We start from the raw sequence: 27,659 nt of genomic DNA, 5'->3' as shown, positions 1-27,659 counted from the left end.
CTTTTTTTTTTTTATAAAAAAAGTTATTTTGAATAGCCAAAAAAACCACAGAGGAGGAAATTGAGGAACGTCAAGTTAAATATATATAAATTATATTTTAATTTATTAATAGATGAATATCGTCTAACTTCAGGACTAATTAAGCAAATTCTAAATATCTGAATTATAAAAAATAAAATAAAAGAAGACAATAAATATCTTATTTTTTTAATATTATGTGAAATTAGATTCTCTGCATTGTACAAACCGCACAGGGCAGATGATAGAAACTCAGATGAAAAATGTAAACACGTTTTGATTTGATGCCTTATGCATGAGTCAACAATAGTTGAAGAGAAGATCTTAGATAGTGAAACCAAAAAGTCGAGATGTAAACCAAAAAGTCTAATGAATTGGAATGCACCTTCCTTCTCGTTCAAAAATTTACAAAAGAAGAAAAAGATTCAAAGTGAGTTTAGACAAATAGAGGCTTGCTCTTATTGTCCAAGCCAAAAAACAAATGTCTTCTACAAATTAGTCATGCAACCTTCTTCCTTTAGATTAATTGATTTATAGAGGAACGCCAAGATTGATTGCACATCTGATTATATGGACTGAGTCGTATCGATCTATGGCTGATGATTTGAATTTTTTTGTTGGAAAATTATTTTTCTAACCTTATGAATTCTATAAAATATGTACAAACTCATATTAAAAAAATAAAACAACAAGAGATCTAGTTATGTCAGAAAAATATAAAAGGAGATAATGAACATGATTGGAGCGAAAAAGCTATTGTTCTTTTGTGCCAGAAGAGAGAGAGAGCAAGGGGTGTAAGGTTTGATGAAATCCATATATATTTTTATAATATTGCCCACTTTTAATCTAAGTCCTCATGATTTTATTTTTGAATTATACTCAAAAGGCTTCATACCAATAAAGATACTAATCTAATCTATTATCAATCTATTAATAATAACAATTTAGATTAATGAGTTCTACACAGAAACCTTCAGATCTAATAATTCAAACCCTCTGTAAATATATAAGTTGATCAAACGGGATAAAATTTAACGTTCTTCGCATCACAAACTTGTGTCAGGGAAGGATAAAGATGGCGATGTTGGTACCAACTGTTTGTTGGAAATTAATGTGTTCTAATCATTTCAATGTTCTAACACCCTGGAATAGTGGTTGCACACCTTCAACTGTTCTATCACCAACTGTTCTTGTTTTCTTGTCGACTAATTTGGTTGCCTCTCCATTTAAAGTTATATTATTGTGATTGTGATCCAAACGTGCTAATTTTGTGGCCTGGCCATGAGTCGCGGTCGTGGCCAGCTTGCGCCTTTCTCCTTCCTTGTCTCTTGTCCTTTTTCTTGAATCCTTCCTTCTCCGCTATTTCCCTCTATTTTTTTTTCACTCCGACGATCATAATAAATCCTTTCTCCATTCCCCCTCCAGAGTAAAAAAAGAAAGCACTAATGATCGGTGAAGTCAATAGAGTCTAGAAAATTGAAATAGACAAGCACAATCAGGATGCCACTCTCATTGATCAGTAAAATCTATTTCATAGCTAATCATATATTTATGGATCAATTCCTAATCACCATGTACTAAAGATAATTTTAGAATGTTAATTGCAAATGATGAGCCATTTGTACTTTCCGATTTATTCTAATAATTAATAAAAAAATTTTCATATGACTGAATTGATCATCTTCATAATTAATCAATTTGACAAACTGTAGACTTGCATTACCAAAAAAAATAAAAAGTAAAATATATTGTCAACTTGTTCATCAAGCTGCACATTTAGATCCTAATCCACTAAACCCCATAAGAAACCTCACCATACAAGCAACCATCACTTAGCTCGATCCACTAAACCCCAAAAGAAACCTCACCATACAAGCAACCATCACTTAGCTCCCACAACTCAAGTATGACCTCGGGGCATAACTAGTTGATTAGAACAGAATAGTTGAATTGAAGATACTTTATCACCGATTCTAGTCGAGAGAGAGAGATATATATATATGATGTTGCCTCGTCGAAAAGCGCCGGTTTTGGCTTCAGAGATGTTTAGAGCCAAGCAAGCGTCGCCATTCATCGGCAGCGGCGGAAGGAAGAACAGGAATTACTCTGTTTTCGTGATGCTCATGTCCGTCTTCCTCTTCATGACATTCATCTACAACGAGGACGTGAAGTCGATCACCAAGTTCCCTTTCAGCAGAAGCAGGGCCGCCGGAGACAAGTCCTATGGCGTGGTCGGCGAGATCGGCCTCGCTGTGGTCGACCTGATAATAATTAGCGACCAGGAAGTAGACGCCGAGGTTGCGACGGCTGAGGTGGAGGAGGAGCGGAGGCAAGAGGTGCGGCGGGTGGTGGTGGATAGAGTTATTAGTTCTAATTGGATAGAGTTTTGATGATAATTAATTTCAGAAAATGATGATTAACACGATAATTAATTTAATTAGGACAGGCAAGGATCGTTCGATGAAGGATAGACGGAGTACGACGAAGTCGAACAGCCGGTGGCCGACCAGAGAGTGTTGGATACATGGGCGAATTGGGTGAAGAAGAACGTGGATCCAAAGCGGACCATGGTGTTCTTCATGAGCATGTCTCCCGACCACATTAAGTACGTTAAATAATTATCCTTTTTTTCTTCTCTTTAATTAAATAATTGTAGTTTATTTTAAAAACATTGGAAATATTTCATTCTAACCAAACAAATCCATACCCGATTATCAACGTCATTTCTTTCCATTACTTTTGTCGTAGCATTGTAGATCTCTTTAGCTGTTCCAGTCAGTCATTTTCTATTTTTATTAACGTTGAACAAGAAATGGCAACAAAGAACATACGACATTCAATTAAATGAAATTCTTTGAATTTGAATCAGGAAGCAACTGATCTTTCAGGCCTGATTTTGGCTTATAAAAAAAGTTTGGAAATGGTTAAATCGAAGCAAGAACCACTTGAATTCAGATGAGAGAACAGTCCAGCCAAGTGATTCTAACCAAATAACCTTTATAATATCTTATACAATTAATTTAAAATTAAATACAATTCATCTTCCATGGCAATTACTTTTGAGTGTTACAATTCATCTGCTTGTCAGCCGAAAATATGAAAGAGAACCTCACCTCATTCACTCCTGGCTCATCAGTGTTCATTCTTTGTTCTTGAATTCGTAGCAGGTTGTTGAGGCAATATAGTAACTCAACTAAGGTTGCGACAACAAGAACTTGGTACCTCCAACAGCAGATGTTAAATGACGTCTCCATTTGAGATCTTGATTGCCAGAATGTGCGACAGAAAGGACCCAGAAACTTAACAATAAAATTCCACTTCCTACCAACTGTCATGTAGTTTCTCGTAGATTTCCAGCAAAGAAGAGAAAACCACTCCAAAAAGATTTGCCCGAAAAGGTCGGCTAAATGGTATGTCATCTTCTCAGGAGATCCATGCCATTTTGGTCATCTTCTCTGCTTCAGTATGCGGAAATGTTTAATGAGTTCAATTAGGCAATACAGCTATCAAGAAAGGATAAGTAAATATGCCTACTGTTATTTATATAAGCACAGGGAAATGTAGTATAATAAAATGACAAAATCTAATCTTCTTCCAACAGTTCACAAAAAAAATCTGAATTAAGTGCACAAACATAGACATAGAAGTCGGTTTAAAATGATCACCACCTTGGTTAATCTACAATCACCGTCCTGCCACCAGCAAATTTTGTACTTTGATCATGGCATTTACAATTCATATGGCTAATGAATTTTTTACTCAACCAATTTTCTACTAGAATTTCTGGTTCGAAAACTTGATCAATCATAGGGGAGGCATATTATCAATGAATATATTATCATTTTGTTATTGAAGGATGATTTTGCCCTAGAAGAGGAACCTGACTTCAACATTCAATTTGGCTTTGTAATCATAGTTATCAGGATCATGCAATTTTTTACTTGTATCTTACTATATAATACGAGTCACATGAAAAACGATACAGATGAATCAGAAGCAAATAGATCCACATGACAATTCGGTTAAATTCAATACAATGCAATATTTGATCCCATAGAAATCTTATTTTAAACGATTCTAAAGATAAGAAAACTAATTGATAACAAAATCTAACAAACTAAAAGTCAATCTCACCCATTAAAAAAAAGTAAATTAAATCTAATGCCCTAGAAATTAAATCAAATTTATTATAAAGAAACTATTAATGAATTTTATATTATATAAGTGTAATGCAAGGTTTAAAATCTCAAATTGTGCTCCACAGTAATATAATTAATTTTAGTTAAGTTGTAACTTTTAACTAACTTTTGTTTGTATTTGTTGATCCAAGGATGCCACTTTTAACATCTAGCAATCATTCCCCATGATTTTAACATCAAATTCCATAGATGATGAGGTTCCACAACGACTACATCTGCACCATCACTCTTTGGGAATGTGGACATGGCAATCACATATCCTAACCTCGATTGTTTATGTGAGTATATATTTGTGTTCTAATTGTTTATATTTATAATTTTTAAATCATGTAACTTAGATGATATAATAGGAGATAGAGCTCAATGGCGTAAAAGGATCACAATAATAACACAATAAAAAAATAATTTTTTGTATCTCTATACATTTTTATTTAATGTACGACATGGGTCAACTAAGCTCGAGGCCAAACTAGATCAGGGTGGGGATGTTATTTAGGTGTGCCCAACACAGGCATGACCTGTTAACACTTCTACTTATGATACATGTAATAAAATATTTTATTCCACCAAATCCTACAGATTCTAATAGTAGAATTGTAGCATCAAACGTTTGTCTTTGCATTGATAATAATATATTAAAGAATTTAACTTCAAAGAGATTGACTTTGAACATGCTGTAAATTTGAATTCTTAGTACTTTACTAGAGTAAATGCACAAGATTGTACTCTCCATGTTGGCTTTCTCAGTAATAACTTAAACTTATTGTAGTTCCACACTAAATTGATAGTTTAGAAAACAATGCTGAAAATCAAGGACATGTACTAAAAATTGCATTGGCAATGTTCTAGCTTACCTCTGAAGAGATCGCACAAGATGATGCCTTTTTACTTCAATTGTATGATTCTCCTGCTATGACGAGTTTAGGCCTTGAACAAAAATGAAACTTGTTGATTTCAAAAATTCCTTTTGCTTGAGTTGATGGAAACAATAATCGCAAGAGAGGAACCATAGATAAGGACATTGGGGCCTTCGATTTGATATTTTTAACAGCTGACTTCACAAGATGAGATGATGGTATCCCATACCAGAGAAGGTACCAAGAAAGAAACATAGCATCTGATCTACCCCTATCACTCTGATAATCAGGCCACTTTCCTGTCTCCAAATAATTGAAGAAGTTCTCACTAAGACTTTTTGAACAGGTCAAAATTTCATCTATGTGCTTCCGAACCGACTGAATGAATGCACATTGAACAATAGATCCAATTGGAGAAGACAGTTTGCCAGTGACAAGAGAATCATTGTAAGCTAAAGTAAGCTGAAAAACAAAAGCATGTAAATATTTTAGTATTCCATAGTTACAAGTTTGAAACTCTTGCTAATATATTTAGCTTACTAAATTTTAAATAGATGATCATGACAAACTAAAACGAATATTTTTCAGAAATAAAATACAACATGAACAAAAACACAACCCCTGGTTCCTAGGAGGAAAACTAGAAAAGCTTGCCTTTATACTAGAAAGAAAAAGTGAATCTTCGAAAACAAGATGGCTGTTGTTAGCCTGCTCCCACATTGACTCAATCAAAGCATATAATGAGAGATAGATCTGCATGATCATCCATTATTACAGAGCAGGCAAAATGGTAGTAAAAATAGCAAAATAAACAACAGGAAACCTTTCATAAAAATGGTGTACCTGAAGAAGAGCTGGCCTGTCTTTGCTCACACATTCAAATATTAATTGTGAGCAAAACTCCTGGAAATTGGGATCTGACCTGTAGTTCTCAAGTGAAAAAAAAGTCAAATCAAGGATATATACCAAGCTTTCTCCAGATCTCTCTTGCAAAAAAACAAACACAGAAAAAGGCGAATCAAATAAATTACAAACTGTGGAAAAATTAGTATCCGTGTGGACAAGTAAATATGGCTAGTCCAGGAACGTATAGTTGGAAATTGTTCATACTAGTTTTGGAAACCTTATATCTTTTACTAGTGCTTTTATTAGTACTCTACTATTATTTGTTCACATGCAAACATCAACCTGGAGAATTGTGCACATTAATAACATCATTCTTTGAATATAGATATGATGTGACACTCTAGCTTCAACCCACATGTTGAGCTCTAAGCTAATGCATGAAATTCACAAGCTTATAGTCAAGCTACTATTAACTTGGCTTACAAAATTTGCCCAGGTGTCTGAGCTCGACAAGGGTAATGGGTCATATGGCTCATTTGAGCGGGAGGTCATATATGATAGTTACTAACTACCAACATCCTAACATTAAACCATCATGGAAAATAAATCTTCATCCATATTGGGCCCAAAAGGTTGGTTGTTTTCGTTGGTTCAGTAATATATTGAGCACAAAAGGGTGGCTATATCTCATCCTCACGTACCAAATAAGAGTTTTTTGGGATGGCTTTTCGATGAGATTTAACATGGTAGCGTTAAGGGATGTGAATTTCACACCAGTGGAGCATTCTGGCCAGAGGAATGCAAACAACTTGCAATTATTTTTTCCCTAAAGACTATTTTCTTATGCCCAGGGAGAACTAGAGGGAAGTGTAGAAAAATTAAGAGATTTTTTAAACAAGGTGCACATATATATATATTTTTTTTTTCAAATTTCACTAATATATTATAAAGTCAGATTTTTCTAGGAATGTAGATTCATGTTGAATCACGTTAATTTGCTTGTCTTTGTATCTATCTTCGTTCTACCTTGGGGGAGACAATTTTCATTACATGTACTTGACTTGAGTTTCTGTTGTTCTACGAAAGGATATATTTCATCACAAGTGCTTAGTTAAGGTTGCTATTCTTCCTTCTAGAAACAGTGATTTGGATCCACAAGTGTGTGGTTTGAGTTAGTGGAGTTTGTAATCCCCACAATTTATTTAGATTCCGCACATTGACCAATGACAATACCATGTACAAAGCTTGTTAACCAACAGCAATTGTACCAGTCTAAACATGATTCCAAGGTTGTGTAATCTGCAGTGAGCTGCATACGTTCAGTATATAGTTCCTTCATCCTCCAGCTCCTTAGATTTTTTTTTTCCTTCATAGGCTATGATTTCCATTATTGCAGGTCAAAAGTCCTCAGAAGGCTGATGTCCAAAAACTAAAAAAGCACGCACAATTTTCCTACCAAATCAGAGGACAATTTTTTAGGATTTTCACAAGATTTTCTTTCTTGCAGACTAAAGATCTATCACCAAGGCCAATATCCAAATCACATGAAAACACAGGTTGGCTCTTCCAGCATCCTAAGCACTGAGCTTATTTAGTACCATAAGTTTAGTCGAATGTGTTTATTGAAATATATTAAGAAACTGCAATTTGTCCTTCCAAACAAAAAGTTAATTTAAAGAAGAAAAGAATTTTAAAAACAAAGCACTGAATTTCTAAAGACCATTAATATTTAATAGTTTCTACTTGTGAAATTTCCATTTGATATAAGATAATAATCACCAGTTTACATTTGCACATAAAATATTATTTAAACAAAGCTAAGGCAACATAAACAAAATAGCTTAGGTACCAAAAGCCAAAAACTGCTTGTGAATTATGACAATACAATGCAAACTCAAATCCAAATGCACCTAGAAAAAGCTACAGTAATGTGACAACACAGATAAAACAAATTTGAAATTTTAATTTGCAAATATTGTCGGTAGAAAAGTCAAAATGAACAGGGCCTGATACTTGCCTGCTCCTCCAGGAGTCACAGCAAAGTTGAGCAAATGCAATCAAGCTTGGATCACCAGAAAATGTGCTAACCAGTTGATCCATTTTGTATAAATCAGGTACAGGGTTATTGCTGTTTCTCGTGTTTGCATAGTCCAAATCCGTCATATCAAAAACCTGTTAATGCGGCTTGATAATTAAAAGACAAAGTACCCACAGAAAATTTAGAATGTAAGTCTACCTTATGCATTGCTCTTGAAAGCAAAGACTGACAACCGATGGGGTCATCCTCATAGGAACAGGAACCAACTTTTCTCTTGACATATAAGATACCACCATTAAAAGGGTCACTCTTATCCTCAAATCTCCACCAAGGTTTTTCTATTTACAAAAGAACACAAGAACATCAATCAAATATACATATATGAATGGAGACGGAGGAATTCATTGTTGCCAGAAGCACCTTCAGGTATAACTTGTATGACTTGAGGCCAATATCTAGGCCCACAAATGTGAACAGTCTTCAGCTGCAATTAAAGTGAATGAGTCAAATATCAATCCTACAATTGGGCCCTGGGTTACTTTCCACACATTTCTTGAGTGACTATTTTGATTTTGAGGATGAACAGATTTGTAATCATTCTATACAGAATAGTGAAGGATGTGGAATTCTGACAGAACAATGAGCATAAAATTTAGACAAATTTGTTGGATTTTAGGCAAGGTTTCCAATTAGTAAAACTAGGAGTTGGTGAATCACATATGTAAATTATCCAATCAAGGATTTAGCCATTATTGAGCAGTTTTTTTTACCAATGTCTCTATTTTATGGGGAAAAAATAGAGTTTCTATTGATTTGAAAAGGAATAGTGAACAGATCTGCAATTTTGACTCAGTAAAGTTTCAACAAGCAATGAAGTCAAATTCAAAGAACAGGGATTGATGTTGACAATTTTAGGTAAAATTTATGATCAATAGAATAGCAAATGATAAAAATACAACAACCAAACTTTTATCCCACTAAGTGGAGTCGGTTATATGAATCCTCCCCTACATCATTGGGCTCGATTTCCTATTATAACATCATATCTATATTTAAATAAATTTTTATTGTATTTTATCATTGTCAACTAGGTCTTTTTTAGTTTCCTTCTTCCTCAATTAATGTGTGTATTTGTCATGGTCTCACATCACCTAACTGGAGCATTTATTGATTGTCTAAGTATATATCAATATCATCTTAAATGCATCTTTTGAAATTTTCTTTCAATAGGTGTAACCCCAACTTTCTCTCTAATATTCTGATTTCTTTTATTGTCCATCTTCGTATGTTTGTACATCTATCTTAACATCCTCATCTTTACGAGACTCATTTTTTGCTCATATGCTTGATTCATAACCCAACATTCAGCTCAATATAATATACTATGTCTAACCGTTGTTTTGTAAAACTTTCATTTAAGCTTTAGAGATATCTTATGATCACAAAAAACATATAATGCTCTCCTCCATTTCAACCATCCTCAACTTTTCCATTCTTTTGTAAAAAATGATCTTAAATACTTAAAGCTCTCAAAACAAGTAACTCACCATCTTCTATCTAACAATTATCTTGCTACATCTAATATCACTAAACTTAAATTCCACTGAATAAATTCTAACCCTGTACATGCAAATTACACCGGTGCATGAGGCTTTGCGAGGTCGGGGAAAAGATCCATTGTACGCAGCCTTACCTTGCCTTTGGCAAGAGGCTGTTTCCAAAACCCGTGACCTTTAGGTCACAAGGCAGCAACCTTACCGTTGCGCCAAGGCTCCCCTTCCAATAAAGAATAAATTTGAAATTATAAAGGAATGTGCTATAAACATACCACACAACGTTCTGGCAGAATGCAAGGAGTAACTTCACAATAGCTGGACTCAGCATAATGTTCTGTCTCTTTGATTGTAATTTCAATTGGACAATATACTGGAAGACCTGTATCAACATCCACCGTCTGCAGCCGACGAGATTCAGCAGCAATTACATACAAATGCCGCAGGGCCTGTAATTAATGCCAGTGAGATATTGTAAAAGTAAATATAAGTATGATTATGATGCAGAAAATCTCATGTACCTGAAGGTGGCAACGATTGTCATTTGGACCTGTAGGAAAACGAGGATAAAGAGTAATCAACAGTGCAGCAACAGCACTGTTTCCAGTTGAAAAGGTTTGCATGCCACCGCCAAGGAATAAAAACCCAATGGCTAAGCTAACCTAAGTTATAGACAGTCATTAGCAAAACATGTCAGAGGCAAGCGACAGATGCATTATGCTGCATCTAAGTGTAGATTAAAACATATTATTACAATAAATTATGCAAAAAAAAACACAAAAAGGCTGTTCACAGAGACAAAAAAACAGAAATATCCTCTGTATGTAGACTGCAAGAGTATTCACAAATGAAGCCTGTAACTCATAAGGCATAGTTAGGTCACATAGATATTACTGTTTGCATTTTATATTGACAACAACAAAATCAGACATCATTCATTTCAAATAGCACGTTCATATAGTTTTAAGTAAATAAACACAACATTTATGATAGCAAAACAACTCTAGTAGCAAGACAGCTTGGTTGTATACCCTTATTCTTGTCCAGTGAAATCTCTAATGAGAAATGGTCGCATTGCTCCAGATTTTAGCACAAATCGGTATAAAAGAAAGGGATAGGTTATATTTTGATGGGCAATCATATAATTTGATGTGTATTGATACTGTCGTTTCAAACTAAATAATACTAAGTGGGAATTGAAGAAGCAATTTGCCTACACTAATTGCAGCCTCAATAGTGTCATAATCCAACTGAAGTCTCCACTTGCCATCAACTTGGACATACACTGCTTTAATCATGTCAACGTGTAGGATACTAATGTGACCATTACAGAAGGTAAGCATAGTTGTTAGAACTGTATGGATCAAGATTCAGATCGATTGTGTAACAATTCCAACATACATAAAGAACCAAAATTTAAAGGAATAGTGGAGATTCAATTCAATACTAATGCTAATCATATTATATATAATGTTAAAAAAACGTCCACTAGAGATTAATTAATCCATTAAAATTAAAACAAAATCCAATATAAAGAAAGGAAGAAATGATTTGATGCATGAATCTAAAAATGGAGTGCATCCAAAGTGTCCAACATGAGTGTGGATCCAAGTGGTCAACACCGTTGTTTCCAAAAAAAAACCCAAGTGATCAATAGGAATCCCAGAAAAGTGCATGCGTGTAAACTAAAAATATCCTTATATGGGCATGAGCATAAACAGAAAAAGTTCTTGTATTGATTGAAGTGTTCTCCAAAACATGGTTTGCTAAATTCAACTTTGCTCTTGTACAATTTGGCATGATCAAGATTCAAAAGTGCAGTGTACCATCCACAATATCACAATACTATTCTGCGTGAGAAAAATATTCTCCTCCTTGTATAGTCTAGATGACACTTTGATTCCAGATGATGACTGCAAAAATCAATGAGATTGAAACTCTTATCTCCATCAATACCTTCATACCAAGCATTGTAGACAGAGGTTGCTAGATCATGGGGAGATACATATCTCACAATGAAAATGTGTATTTAAAATGCTTGAAGAAGTTGATATCTCAAGTGCAAAATCGATTAACAATTCTACGAATCAAATGTCAGAATAATATTAGAACAGAGATGCTTTATATTGTTGAAAATACTGTAAATCCATAAATAATTTGAATCATCTTACAATTCTTTTAAACTTGGTATCTCCTTTTTATATGTTATTAGCCAAGTTCTTGGGCCTTTGGCTGCTAGGGTCATTGGGAGGCAAGTCTAAGGGCTCTTTAGTAACTAAGGCAGATTAAACAAGGGTCTATAAAGCCACCTTCAGATTATAGGATACGTTGATGCAAATTAGACAGTTTCTCCCTCTAAACAGGAGATCCACAACAAATAATTGTATTCTTCTGGGAGTGAATATGATATCTTCCAAACTACATAAGCACAAAGTTAGAATATGGGACCATGGAATTGCTGAAAATGAGCTTGTTTGGTTAAGTATCCAACGATTGAGCTGTGTATTATAGGTCACAATGGTCCAATGAAAGTATAATGGTAATCAACTATGAAACACAGACATTGATCATCTCTAATCCAGCCTTTTATGTGGCTAAAACCCATAAAGTCAGATTATCATTTTACATGAGATATGGTTCAATGCATTGATTATTGCATATCTAGTTTGGAAAATCAATTGACAAATTTGTTAACCAAGTCTTTGAGAAATGCAAGAATTGAACAGACTCAATCATGCTTAAAAACGACTTTGAGTTAGAGTTTTGAGAACCTAATTGAAAATGTATGATTGACGTGAGAGTATTTATTCAAGTCAAATAACTTCGACCCATACAAAACCAATGTGACAAATATGGAAATGCACGTGTGGGGATTCAGAGCTAGATGGCGGTTTTCTCAGAACAAGAAATATACTGTTGTTCTTTGAGCATAAAATAACAGTAAATTTTGGATTTGCATCAAACAACCGTTAATATTAATCCTCAAAGGCCAAGATAAAACCAAAAAAAAAGAAAGAACACAAATCTAAGTTCACAATGACAACTTTTTGAAAGACGACTTAAAAATAAAACACATGCTAGAAATTAGAAACTATGACGAAATAAATTTAGAACATCTTTGACTGTGTTGTCATCTATTACTAGAAAATAAAGATCCTTAAAACTTACAGCCATTTGAGTTCCATAATTTATTTGTCCTTCTGTAGAACCTCGACCACGCAAGTATCTCAATAATCGAAATGTTTGCAAATGCCCTGATCCTGCCATAACCTAACTCCAAATACCAATACATCAGATAAAAATAGAATATAATTTTGAATATAAAAAATCAACATGTTATACAAAGTGCAATAAAACATTGCCTTGTAGAAAGAAATTGACATTCATAATGTACAATGGAATCTGAAAGCAACCAAAATTCTCCTAGAAAGTAATGAAGGTAACAAGAAAATTAATAAAATACTATAACAGAAAACAAGAGAAGTTCACAAACCACATCTTATGACTAATCCTCTTTGTTGAAAAAAGGAAGCACTTAAGAAACCTCAAATGTAAAATAACAAACAGCTCCAAAACCCGTGCAAACACTACATTGCCTAAGCACAATACCATAACACAAACTTTCTTAAGGATGCAATGCAACAAAGTCATTGAGTGCAATACAATTGCAAAGACCCATTTCATTAATACTCATTCTCAAGTAGAGGCTAATAAACTATGGTTTGTTACATTTTAATGCAAATTGATTAAAAGACACTCAAACCATAATCTAATAGTCCTGATCTTCTGCAGCATATATATATTTATGGAACATGTATAAAAGGGCATGTGGTCCCTATGATCAGGACTGGAATAAAAACATACTTCACAAATCCAAATTGGAACTGGAATAGAAAGTGATCATACGATCAGGACTGAGTATCTAGTGCTGCTGATCATATAGGAACACCAGATATATATATGAACAACATCAAACAAAAAAAAGTGAAGATAGAAAAAGGGATTAAGGTTTTTTTTCTCAATTTTTGTATACTTTAAAAGTCAATTTATATTACTATTAGTAATTGTGTGCAATTATACAAAGTACCAGGTACAACTTAACTTAAAATTAGTATATGATGATGATATTATAGAAAATAATTACATTTGTTGGTCTTGTCTAGTTATTTTTTACGTTGATATATATTTGATGGATTTATCTATGTGGACTTTCTAATGAGATAAAGCCACCCAAAATTACGGATTTAAATCATGTTCTGAGTTGGGGTTTCAGTCCCGGCTAGAATGAGATGGTGTCAGTTGCATGTCAAACGTACAAGCATGTCATGCCCAAGGCACCAAGGAGGAGGAAGTGGAATTAGGGAAGAGAAGGTTTTTGTTCATTTCTTCATAGACATAGGCAAAAGCTCTGAATCCTCATGACCACAACCAGAAGCTCGAACCACACCTTGTGAACAAAGGTGAAAGCTCGGAATACTCGTGAATGTAGGTAGAAGATCAAAACCCACCTCAAAGGCATAGATAGAAACTCACAAACATACATAGAAGTTTTTTTCTCTTTTCAAAATTTTTAAAAATTTACATACTAGCTCGGCAGGCAATGGCAATATACATACATGCTCAAGCTAGGCAAACCCTATTTCTAGTTCGTGCTTGGCATAGCCCATTTGTAGCCATGTCAAGTTGGGTATAACCCAAAAGAAATCAGCCCCAATAAGCTCATGACATGCACCTAAGCATGACCCATTAACACCCATATTGTTTTTAATCTCTTGTGCATATTTCTTGTATCTTTAATAGAGATTTAGAAATTTCACAAATGCATCAAGCTTTCACCTATGGAAATTCCATTAGGGTGGATCAAGGTTGATGTTTTAAAGGTGCTAACCTTGATTTGTAAAGGATTACCCCATAGCCCCTCGTGAAAGAGTGGTTTTATTGAATTGTTTGTGAGAAGGTACGCACCTTAAGCGCCTTAGGTTGTGAAGTAGGAGTGAAGTCTCCAAACCATGTAATATCACTTATGTTAGCATTTTCTTATTTTATTTGTGTATTAACATGCACAATTTATATCACATAGGCTATCACGTTATTGTCACATACATGCACTCACCACAAATCATAATTCTGTGTTTAATCAAGAATTTAGGGATGTCAATTCACCCCTTAGTCAGCTCATTTATGATCCTACATTATTCTTATACATTATAACACTTTCTCTCTAGGCAAGTTATGTTCCCATAATCTTCATATCCTCATATACTAACAAATGGTATTGCTTAGAGGAAAAATTGATACATGATTAGAAAACTTGAACACTATTACTTGGAGGTGCTACCATATAAATTGCATGTATTTTTCAATACTACATTGTTGAATTCCCTTTACAATTTATTTCTCTCATGACACATTTCATTTACTTCCACCTTATGTGCTCAGGAGCACTTTTTTTGTTCATCTTTCATCCCCAAGTGGAGACAAATTCTTCTAAAATGCGAAGTATATCTTTCTTGTTATTCTTGAGTGCAAAAGAGTTATTGATGCTACTCTCCTACATACCAACATGCCTTTTTTTTATAGCAAATATAGCATTCTTTTAGTCTTAATCCCTTCTCTACCACACCATTTACTCGAGTTTATTATAGAGGTTCACTTGTTCCTACTCTTGTTCTTACTTTGGCTCTTGTTGCTACTCTAATTTCTACTCCAGTGTCTTCGACTACAAAGACAGTGAGAATTTATAATCATTGACCTAGGATTGAGTTTGTGACTATTATTCTTCTAGATTCTCATATTCTTTTGACACTATTACCAGCCATCAATCCACTTTTAATTTTTTCCCTATCTATTGCTTTTGGATGATCCTCGGAAGTGCACTACTTCACATCCTTTTTCTAAATGCATCTCTTATACTTCTTTGTCACCCAAGTATTCTTCATCTTTGCTTTGGTTTACTTTGGCATCTATCCTTTGTCTCTCATAATGCCTATAACATCAAGGTATTGCCATCTTTGGCTGGCATCCCATACAATTAGCATTGTGATTCTCTCCCATGGTAGAATCTAAGTCCAATATGAGGAGCTTCACAAGGGGTCACCAATCCAGCAATTGCTCAGAAACTGAAGTGCTGTATTACAAAGATGTTGCTCGGTTGCACAAAAGCAAAAATTCAGCCCTAGCCCAGACTAAGTATACGAACAGCTGAAGCAATAGGCAAGTCAATCTAATAACCATAATTCTTCACCACTTTAGACCATGGATTTGCCTTATCAAGGGAAGCACTTCATCCCACACATTCTAGGTTTACTTTCAACTTGTACTAAAATAAAAGCAAAGCACAAAAAGCTTAGGGACAAGAGCTTCATGAAAAATATATACTTGGCACACTCGAGCAATTTTGTATGTTAGAAGGAAAGTCGGGTTATGAATCCTAATGTTAGACTCATGCCAGAACTGCGGAAAAGTAAATAACTCCAGCTATCTGCTATACTAATGTTAGAATCCACAAACAGCAACCAAAGGATACTGATCCTGATTGATTTCAGGTCACGATTGCTCCTAGATAATTTGATAAAGCAGTGGCCTAACATTACCAACTTCCAAATTACTCAAACAGCTTTTAAACTCTAATTTTTCAAAAATATCTTATCATTTTGTTCCAAACATTATCTGAAATATTTTGGAATTAATTATCAATGTTAAGTCTTGATGAAAAAGCTTGAGGGTTGCACTAGATATTGCTCATGGATCTCAACAATTAGTAAGGATAAAATCCATGTAGCATTTTCCAAATAGATGGGACTGACATGGCTGTCGATTTTGAAAATTGAACAAAAGGAGAAATTCAATGAACCATGAATAATAACATTTTTCCATGTACCATAACTTTCTTTTACTTTAAATGTAATAGAAAAATGCATCAAATGATTGTAGATTTTAAGAAGGATTAGAACAAAGGGCCTCAACTTTCATATCTTGCCGACTGTAAAAAAAACCTCAGTTCAATTGCAGTACACATGTCCAAAAAGATACTATAAATTAAACCAATTCATATTTATATCCATTGCACTCTTTGCTATAATGAAAATTTCGGCACAGTAATTCTACAGACTAACGCATGCAGTCGTTATTCAAGAAGAACCATTTTTTTAGAAAAGAAAGGCAAAAGGGCAAGAAAATCTTATGAAAGAAAGAATTCACTTGTTACCATAAGCAATAATCAGTAGTATTATACTAAAATAAAACTCTATAAGATTGAAAATGGAGTTGGAAAACTTCTGACCAGAGAGAGAGAGAGAATAATCAGATGCAAACAAATTTCTGATGTCCCACGATCCACATAATGCAGCAATCCCTTTGGTAAGACATTAGCCGTTGCCGGAATGTGCTTAAACTAAATAGACATTTCACAACTTAAGCATTGAGAAAATAGCATGAAAAGAGAAAAGCAAAACATGAGATTTTACCTCATTTAGAAAGTATAGAGCATAATTATAAAGCAGCTCCCGCGCCTCTTCACTTTTGGTGCCAGCATACTTCAGTCCTAGAAGCAGTTCTCACAAATAAATAATATACACAACAAAAATGAATAGTATCATATTAAAGAGAGCCTAAAAGAGGTGTTGCAATACAAAACTAGAAAAAAAAAATCACAATTTAAGATTCATCTTACAGTTCTACTATTGTAAATTGAGATACAGAAATAAGCTCTAAAGAATCAAAACAAAATAAATAAACAAATAATACATTTAACAGCAACTAAAAGTTCCTGACTTTTTTATTCCGTAGATCCATGTGCACAATCCAAATAAGCTGAGAAGAATTGAATCTTGATCAGGCAATTGATTCACTACCATAAGCACACAACAATAATCTAGCAACTTTCATAGGTACACCAAACAAATCCAGGGCTTCTTAACAAATATCACTAACCTATTTTAGTACACCAAACAAAGACAATGAATTATTTATAAACAAAGAAACTTGACTTCCAATCAAATTTCGGAACCTGCAGAAATAATATTATTAAAATCATATGACAGATATTTCTTTTGATAAAATAGGAGAAAATAATTAAAAACTAATGAATCTATTGCAAAGTAGAAAAACTAAAAAAATTAAATAAATAAATAAATAAATAAATAAATATATATATATATATATATATATATATATATATATTGGAAGATTCATTAAGATGAGAATTAGTCATTGAAAATTCAATTGGAGATCAATTATGTGAATTTGTTACAAAACATATTTGTGTGTTAGCTGAGTAAAATTAAAGTGAAAAGATGATAATAGCATTTCATATTCCCGGTCTACTATATTATTTAGTAAACAGACGTACAGGCGATGAAGCTGAAACTTTTAGAAGCCCAACAATGTTGAACACAGTTGATATTGATTCTGGTTGACAATTTTGCAGTAGATAGCCAAACAGAGATTATAACCATATTTTAAAAAGTGAGAGAGGTATAAGTGGCAGCAATAAGCAGCCAATTAATTAACAGAACTAAACTATCCAGAAAGAAAGATGGGTGGTCTATAGGAAGAGTAAAGAATTATATTCTTAAAACACATCACTCTAATGAGGATCTGATGCTACAATCAGTAGTGAAAAAAAAATACAGTGACTAATTTTAATATATTAGATGATTAACTCTACCTTAGGTTGAACTTTGAAATGTAAGACAGCAAGAAAAAGCTACGAAGTAAAAAAAAAAGAGTAGATTTAATCATTTAATATGTCATAGCAAAGAATTCTGGAACATTCATGTCAGCCCCAGTGGCCAATTAGCCACAGCCAAACGATCTCCCACTAAAAGATTATACATAAAAGTTTATTGCCAATTCTAGTGCAAATGTAATTGGCATATGGGAAATTAATCATACCCATGTAAAAGATGAAGCAGGGCCTAAAGTGTAACTATTGATCTAATTTTTATAGATGCAGAAAATAGAATGACAGAAAAATTAGAAGAGTAATGAAAAAATATCTTAATTACCAAGTGAAATGCAAGCACCGGATACAATGTTCACATATGCCTGGACAACAGACTCTGCATCGAACTCATCATCATCACTAGCTCCATCTAATTTCAGGACTGCTAATCGGATGAAATCAGGAATTTGAGATTCAATCCAATTAATAGATGGTTGCATGCTGAAAATGCCAAAAGTTTATTAACAACAAAGACATGACACATGCTTATATAAATGGTGAATAAATAAGGTACTTTACTTGCTCCACATAATCAAATTACGTGCAATGACACGAAGCATGATGAAGTCAGGCCTAACATACTGCAGATCATAGTGACTAATGGGAAGACGGAGTCTAGACACAATTTCTTCTGATCCTGTCTGTAATTTTGAAGGAAACAGGTCAAGTTCAAATGATCCATAAGTGCACTTTGATGAATTCCAAACAGTAGAAAAATAGATATGCACAATTTTGGAATATTTCTATTAACTTCACCTTCATAAATATCAGAGCTAGTGCAATTGTACCACCAGGAGCTGTCACGTCAACATTTACATGGGCTCCATCCACTATCTGCACAGGGAATGAAGAACATCTAATTCCCAGTCATATATGTATAACAATCATCAGACTTCCATCAAAAGAAAATTGTAATATTGTAGCACAACCTGCCCAAGAATGCGGACATGATCTTCTGCTGGTTGTACAACTACTGAAACTTTCTCCTGGAAAATAAAATCAAGTATGGTCAGGTTAGGAAAGGGAAATAAAATACAGAAGCATTTATTGGAGACATTCCACACAGAAAATTTACATTTTTAACTCCTTTCTCGCCAATATACTGGAAAATTCGATCCACAAATCGGTCTACGAAGCCAAATGCATCATTTCCTCGACCTTCCAAACATAATTAAGTATATCAGAAAATATGTAGGAAGAAGTAATATTGAAATAGAGGCACAAAAACCTAAAGCTACAAGTCCCAGAGCATATCCAGCAGCAACAGCATATCCTTCTCTTTCAAGCACATTGTCACCAGCACTTCTTCGACCAATCTCACCCTGTAGATTTTTCAATAAGCATTTAAAGTGGATCTAATTTTAATGCTTTCCAACAAAACTCCTCTACAAGTTGATGCTCAATGCTAATGGAAGAAAAGAGATAGCACAATAACAGCGACTCAGAACAGGACTCAAACTTTCAAATGAGCACAAAAATTAGATGCTAGAGCACACTGCAATTATATAACAAACACTAATGGTGTGGAATGCAAGTCTTTTTTGCTATGAAAAGATCGAAGACATGCAATGACTCGAAGACATTTTCCAAATTCCATTTTCATAATTCCTCTTTCCTTTATCACTTTATCTCATAATCACAATTTCTCCATTCCACAGTAACTCGAGAACTTCAGAGAAAACACAGCCAAGCTTGTTGTCCAAGCTTTCTGCAAGACCTTGCACACCTCACCGCTGATACTAAAAACCTCTTCATCTACCTCGACCAACTACCCATTTTACCCCATGTTAAACACTAAACACGACGCCCCATCAAACACAAGTTTAACTTTTATAAAATGAGGCACCATATACCTAAATCCATACTCATGTCAAGCAAGAATTTAAGTGTTGCTTGATGTAGGAGAATTGATCCCCATCTAGAATAAGATTGTGTCAACTCACTGACAAGTAGTGTGAGGAGAAACTTACCCTTGTTGTCACATTTCGAAGAGGAAGAAGCCCCTACCACCATTGGTACCACAACCATGTTACTTCAACTGTCATATTCCATTTTCGAGTTATATGTTGATTTGAGAGTAACAATATATCTCGCCATAACATTTTAATCATCAGCATTAAGTGCACATACTTGGGAGCGAGTAATGTGCAACTTTATATTGTTCTAACCACCCAATATTGTAGTAGAATTATTTAATTTAAGTGTTGAAAACTATGAAGTTTATTACATGAGAATGTTGCAAGAGTCATACCCTCATATACACAACACTCCTTTTGGTATTAACAAGGTAGTTGAGATACTTGTAACAGTTTGTTCCTATTTCTCCCTTAATGTTGGTGCAAATGATTTTTAATCGGTACAGACATATTTAGAAATATATTTGCACTGAAATCATATCATTACAACACAATACGGTACCCAAATCTTGTTTTCCTTATATACCAAAACTATAACACAGCTGAAGATTTTAAACTTATTATAAGCAACAAAAACAAATTGTTGTTTAACTTCTGCGATAAGCACATTAAGACAAAAAGTAAACACAAGGATAATAAAGCAAAACCTCATTAAGTGGGAGAATAGATCTTCTAACCTTCAGCTTGAAAGATAATTAGGTAATGGCACCATAGATACCATATATTACACGTCAAATTTTCATTCTCATGGTACCATTTAGCACTTCAGCTTATTAGCATAACAGTAAAGCTAAATTAATTAGACAGAATAGTACAAATAGGATTGCATTATCATGATAGTACGAGACATTTGTGTGCCGAGCTTCAAAGAAAACCATAAAAGATAATTTGTCCAGAAGAAAAATAGTATACCAAAAGAATCTTCATGGTGAATGGGTGTGCTGAACCTTCATAGAGAAGGCCAATGGCCACCAGAGCAGCAGACTGAAGACCATTTAAAGAAAACCATGAATTAATTATTTAGTTTATAACAAACATTACATAAGAAACACAATATTTTCTGGCTGGATATGAATTAAATATCTTCATATAAAAATCTTCAACAAAGGATTTTAAAAAATATGTCAAGGAATGAAATACAAATCTCCCAAAGCACAAGATAAGTTGTTGCTTCAGCCACAGAATAAAGCTAATTTATCTCCTCATATGATAAAATTTTTCTTTGCCCCACAGAGTTTCATACTTCTGCATACAACCCTCAAAATTTGAAATTGTAAGTTGTCCCAACACTTCATCTTAACCTAACGAATTTAAGGCAAGAAGGCAAAATAGTATGGTTTAACATAGCCTACAGAAAAAACAATAAATTAACAGCATGAATGCAAAGTTGGCAAACTTTGGGGGCAAAGTGTAATTTTCTCTCATTATTCATATTTTAGATTTCATTGGACAGTCACTTATCTCAGAAGATTAGGCTATTATGAAAAAGGTCAATTCATACTTTTCTATTATCAGTACAGTAATGAAAACAATGGACTGAAAAAAGGCTAACATATGTGCTAGTTTAACTGGAAGTACATTTTTTAATTACTAACTAGCAAGATTCATCTTCTACTCTCGTGCCATCAAAGACAGGTAGGTGAGCTTTTTTTCCAAAAAAAAATTAAGCTAATTGAAAAAACATATATCAACACTTTTAAATCTCGAGAAATTTTTTCATGGACTAAATCTATGAAAATTGAATTTCTTTTATTTGAATGTTAGTTCAATCCTACGGCTGGACAATAATTCTCTCTTTATTTCCTTGAAACAAATTTCTAGTTCTTCAATGGATTATCGCTGCAGGTATATGCAGTGTTTCCATTCAGTAACAGACAGTGGAAAAAAAGAAATCTCATAGGAAAAGAAAGTGACTAGAAGAGAACCAAAAAACAAGTTTTCCAACACAGAAAATATAAACAGATAAACATGAATTCTTCTTTATAAAATAGCGAATTGTAAGCCAGCTCCATCACAAATATATATTATGTATGCCAAAGTTCATTCATGAACTTGCTCCTAAAACATAATATGATCTCCAAGGAAATCAAAAGAATCATTCAACAGCAACTCTTATACTTCAACTCCATTTTTTTTGGTAATTCAGGTATCCAACTCTTATTCTTTCAACTCCTGTTGTTTGCTCTAGAGTCTAACATATTATGTTATCTTATAAATTAAATAAGAAAACCATACCATGATCCATCCTTTTATGTCAAAAATAAGAAACGGCATTACATTACATGAGATTTTAGAAACTGAAGCAAACTATAATTGTTTCTGTCCACTCAAATATCATATGTAATGTACAAATGCAGATAACACCAATAATGGAAAAGATATCCTACAACTTTATCACACATCAGTATTAGATATAAATATAACCTAGTCTAAGTCTACACATTCTTATGCCTATATTTTAGAAGAAAAAAATACATAAATTAATAGAATTAGTCTATTATGAAATAGACTGCAATATAATATTTTATTCACCAACATGATATGAGAGCCATCTTTCTAGATTAGGGTTTTCTGAAAGAGGTATTTCACTTGAAGTAGAGGTCACTCCCCCTTATTGTTCACTGGATCCTCTCTTTTCGCTACTCATTCTTGATGTGTGTCATGTGAATGTCTTTTCACATGTCCAATTACACATCGCCGACACTACAAGTCATATTGTTTCCTTCGTACTATGTTGCCCACCATGATGATAACAACAACAACAAAGATTAAACATCCTTCTAATCCTCTTCTTCAACTTTAATTACTCAAGTAAATTTATTCTAGTTTATGTAACAAGTTAGATATAGGTAGTCTATATGCTCTACCTTGAGGTAGCTTATGGTAGGGTGTTAGATAAAAATATAGTATATAAGCTAGTGTAAGTTTATTTGTTCTTATGTCTGTATTTTAGATAAAATTAGTTATGTAAATAGCATAAATCATGTTTAAAGTTTTATATGAGTCTATAAATGCATGTCATTGTCCTTTATTAAATTCATTGCAATACAATATTCTCCTACAACAAGAATAAAGTTAGATAAAATTTGACTCAGACCAGCATGCATAGTAGATTTACTGATAAAAAAAATCCCTCAAATGGTGCATTTGTTTTACCACAAACATTAAACTCTAGCTAAAGCGTGGCCAGGCTTATCTACAAATTTGCTCTTTGTAAATGAATTGATTTATTTTTTACCAAAAGAAAGCATTTAAAAACTATATAACCGCATCAAAAGGCAAAAATAAAAAAATAATCAGCTAACAAATGTACAAATGGGAAGAACATGGATGTGTTGCATACCCTTCAATTTGAGAAACCATAAATACAAAGAAGCACGATATACCTGCAAACTTGTTGGCAGCTCCAACTCAGGAAAAGACAGCTGGTGTCGAGAGGGAACATGGAGGTATAGCATCTAAAAGACAATTTGAAGTTAGGAATGAATCATGATCCAGAAGTTAAGATGAATGAATCTGCATCTATGAGAATCATGAACCATATATAATGCAGAAATGAACAAACCTCAAACTTGGGATCAATATGCATAAAGGGCAAGTTAAGAAAAGGAAAAAAAACAAAATTTTACTCTTTAATTGTGTTGAAGCAAGAGTGTTCCATGCCCATAATGTGCTAAAGCACATAATTGCATATAGGAATCCTTTTAGCACTTGTGTAGATAATGGATTCTCCTCTCAAGTAGCTAGTCATTTCAGGAAGGATTAGGATCCATCTAAATCAACATATTATCAAAACAAGAGCTTGTGTGTCTGGATTCAATATGTGCACACTAATACTTATCCTGACAATACAATACACTTATTGAATTTGGGTTTCAAATCTACTGAGTTTAATGTGCCCACTCCCATACGAAGATGGAATTTTAGGAATGAAAAATTACAAATTGGACAATTTTAATGGGGACCAACATTGTTAACGTGTCAAGTAATACATCAGACCCAAAGGCATAGATAGGAATGCATCATGCCCTATCTTTAATGCCCACGTTGTCACCTAGGTCGTGCCACCTTCTCTCTCTTAATGAGTGCCACCACCTTGGGACCCACAACGATCACCCCCAAACCCTCATTTCCTCCAGTAAGCACATCATACAATAGCTCACTTTCCCCTGGGGAACCATACTCTCTCACACATCATAAATCCTTCCTCTATCGCAATTGTTGTCCACCTTGCCTTAGGCAACCCGAATAGACCTCATGTTCCTCTCATCTTCAGTCTAAACCCACAGCACTTCTCTTGTAAATCTTTGTCCCTCTGAGGTTATTGATTCAGCCCACCCTTCCCCGTTTTGCCAAACATAATTGTTGACCTCATCAACAACAGCCAAGCACCCACATCAAAAATCAACACCCTCTTTCCCTGAGCTTGTTGTCTTCTTCCTCATTAGAGCTCATATCTTTCTGTCATAATTGCAGCCTTTTCTCCAATAATTGCTAGTAAGTAAATCCTGAAACTGAAACCTTATAATCACCCTTCTGTCACTTCTTGCATCCCCTCAATTTCAAACTTCTTCAACAACCTGACAGCCCTCTAGCACCCACTCCAGTCTATGGGTGGGTTAAGAAAACGACATGTTGAACCTGTCAAGAAATCAAAACAAATCAAGCCAGAAACAAAGGGACTGCCATTATTACTGATTTTAGCCCAATATCCCTTCGTAGTGTGTTTCGTATAGGGTGTGGTGCTTGCAAAGTAAATGGTTAACAAGATGAGACCATTACATTGTATACTTATCACTTCAAATAAAGGAGCCTTTCTGTTAGGTAGGAGATTTAGGACAATACTCTGTTGATAAATGAAATAGAGCACTGCACTCTTATCACAACTCTATCAGCCAATGGCCTTACGTGATTTTTAAGTCTGAGGAAAACTTTTGATGGAGAAGTCTTTGCTAAATATAATGAAGTTGATAGGGGATTCCATGATAAATTTTTGAACTAGTTTTGTTCTTGCCTAGCATCTGCTTTGTAAAGTTAATAGTGTCTGATCTTAAGTTTTTTCTAGCATAATTGGTACAAGGTAAAAAGATCCTCTTCTCTTATTTGTTCATTATTATGCAGCAACTGTTTTTAAGTTTGATAAGGTGCCCTAGATCCCTGCAGAGTTGGGGGAGTAGCTTTCTATAACATTATATATGTCGATGACCAGCTAATTAGAATTAGAGTTAACGGTAATTCTTGAAGAGAACTTAAGGAATCAATGGCGTTGTTTGAATGCTTACCAACCAGGGAGTGAATATGGAGGTCTGAGATCCTCTTTCCTGGTGGTAGAAATGCTGGACTATGCTGATAGTCTGAATATTTGATTATTCTGATTATTAAGAATGGTATTTCAAAGGTTCAAAATCTTGAGTCGTGCATAAGTTTTGATTTTGTACTAGAACAATATTGTTTCAGTACTGTGCCGACATTCCAATATATGGTGCTGGTGACAAATTTAAAGTGGAAGGAGGAAAGAGACGAAGAAGAGAAAGAATAGGAAGGGAAGAAAAGCAATTATATACATAGCTATTATATACCCAAGTTAGGAATTTGCCTCATGCAAAATGGTATAGTTTTGACATTATGTTGTATACAATTTCTAAAAAAACAAACATTAATTCAAGTAATCTTAATGTGTATTGTAGCATGTCAAAGGGTATTGAGTGTGAACACGATTAACATAGCGCCACATCAAGATTACCTGTGCCAAGTAGTAATCAAGTTTCGATAATTGATTGGAATGATTCACTTTGACTATGTTGTATGACATTTCAAACCATGGTATTTTCCTTTTGTAAAACTTAATGGTTATATGCTACAAGGGTCTCTGTTAGTGTCCTATTGTCCAGAATTTACTTGTCTAGAATTTCATGACAAAGCTACAAAATATAATAAAAGAAATTAAACAAGTAAGGAAAATCGCCCTAATTAATTGGCTTATCATGGTACTACATGTTCACACCCATACTATTGGATGGTTGAATGAGTTTGTTCTTAACAAAATCATAGTTTGAAATCTTGTATTGTGTCGCGCGGTGCATTCAAAATGTGTTGTTATGATAAATTGTTGTTCTTATTTTTTCTTTTTCTTCTCATTCCTCCTTTGATCACCAATTAGCTACGACACCATAGATCAAAATGTCAGCACACTATTGAAGCAGTATCTTTTGTGTTACAGAGCGAAACTGTGTGAAACTCGAGATTTTGAACCTTAGACAAGATATCCAAAATATATAGAAATTATTTTGTGCAATGGTGACATGCAGGTTGTTGGAAGTCATGGGTTTAGGGATGTTTGGCCACTGAAAACTTATTGGGCTATTGTACTCAAGGGCAAATATGGCAGGTTGCAACCCTCAAATCGGGTACAATGGCTAAAACACCTTTTCTGGGCTCTCCAACATGTTCATAGGTAATTTAGTGTTAAATGGTTGTTGGATCAAACTGATGAGAGATGGTAGCGACTATCACTTTGTCCATATGGGGCATGTTGATGGAGAAACTAAGGCATCTGAGGAGATCAAAATATTAAGACCAAGAGAGCTCTTTCTCGGATTTGGTTCATAAAATTTTGACTATTTATGTCTTCTGGTAGAAAAAATGGATAGATGGGTGCAATGAGAGTCTAAATGGTGTAATGGCAGTGAGGTCACAGATGAAGCACCTAATAAGACCTTAACCTTCAAAATGTCACATAAGTTCTCACAACAAAGGTTCTTGCAAATAGAAGACAACTACAAAATACTTTTTCAGTCAAAGAAATGCAAAAGGTGACTAAAAATGGAAGAGGAAAGTGAAAAATCTCAGTTAGATACAACAATAATTATTGTGACAAACCTATATATATATATATATATATATATATATATATATATATATATATATATATCCTAGAAACCATCACAGGGTCAAATAAAAATGACAAAATAGGAACTACCACAAAATATTAACAGCAATGGCAATGAAGTCACAAAAACATTACTTGCGCTTAGAGCAAGACAAAGCCATATAATTAGGAAAATTTGATGCTACAACTATACAGTCATTTCATTGAAGATATTTCCTTTTCTCAATGACATAAACAGACAATATATTCTCATGGCCAGAACTTCCCATGTAGAAATAATCCAATGACCTTAGTGTTTTACTAAAAATAATTGAAATAGAAATTGTTAATAAATTCAAAAATGGATGAACCAACACCCTTCTTACTTTTGATACTTCAGGATGCATTGTTCCACGATAAGATGCTGCCATACCAAGCAGCATGCCGACTGTAGTAACATCATGTTCCTATGGCAGAAAGTAATATCCTTGAGAATTAATTGATAAGCAACTTGATTAATATGAGAACTAGTTAGTGGAAAACATGTAGTGATGCATAAGCTCCGATATGAGCTCTTCATCTACTTCCTTCCATACACAAGTCAGATACTGACACTAGACACTTACACTTCAAATGAAG

At 34.0% G+C, this 27,659-nt stretch overlaps 1 protein-coding gene across 1 annotated transcript in view; it reads right to left on the bottom strand.

Moving 5' to 3' along the window:
* Positions 1–5,274: 5,274 nt before the first annotated feature.
* The window catches only part of LOC141847554 (anaphase-promoting complex subunit 1), a 62,741-nt gene continuing 40,356 nt past the window's right edge, over positions 5,275–27,659 (bottom strand). Inside the window, exons 17-37 of the mRNA XM_074735612.1 lie at positions 27,407–27,487; positions 23,539–23,610; positions 21,065–21,136; positions 19,465–19,558; positions 19,312–19,394; positions 19,166–19,222; positions 18,993–19,070; positions 18,756–18,877; positions 18,520–18,677; positions 16,978–17,054; positions 16,794–16,904; positions 12,680–12,781; positions 10,033–10,173; positions 9,787–9,960; positions 8,379–8,442; positions 8,157–8,296; positions 7,938–8,092; positions 5,918–5,996; positions 5,729–5,827; positions 5,474–5,536; positions 5,275–5,373 (exon numbers count right to left, since the gene is read on the bottom strand). Coding sequence (XP_074591713.1) covers positions 5,275–5,373; positions 5,474–5,536; positions 5,729–5,827; positions 5,918–5,996; positions 7,938–8,092; positions 8,157–8,296; positions 8,379–8,442; positions 9,787–9,960; positions 10,033–10,173; positions 12,680–12,781; positions 16,794–16,904; positions 16,978–17,054; positions 18,520–18,677; positions 18,756–18,877; positions 18,993–19,070; positions 19,166–19,222; positions 19,312–19,394; positions 19,465–19,558; positions 21,065–21,136; positions 23,539–23,610; positions 27,407–27,487 — 2,121 coding nt within the window. The remainder of the gene's footprint in view (positions 5,374–5,473; positions 5,537–5,728; positions 5,828–5,917; positions 5,997–7,937; positions 8,093–8,156; positions 8,297–8,378; positions 8,443–9,786; positions 9,961–10,032; positions 10,174–12,679; positions 12,782–16,793; positions 16,905–16,977; positions 17,055–18,519; positions 18,678–18,755; positions 18,878–18,992; positions 19,071–19,165; positions 19,223–19,311; positions 19,395–19,464; positions 19,559–21,064; positions 21,137–23,538; positions 23,611–27,406; positions 27,488–27,659) is intronic.

This window comes from Curcuma longa, chromosome 16 (genome assembly GCF_044706935.1).
Source record: "Curcuma longa cultivar G26 ecotype Majalengka, Jawa Barat chromosome 16, ITB_CL_G26_1.1, whole genome shotgun sequence".
NCBI lineage: Eukaryota > Viridiplantae > Streptophyta > Magnoliopsida > Zingiberales > Zingiberaceae > Curcuma > Curcuma longa.
The sequence above is the reverse complement of the archived record's forward strand: the minus strand, read 5'-3'. Positions and strand labels throughout refer to the sequence as shown.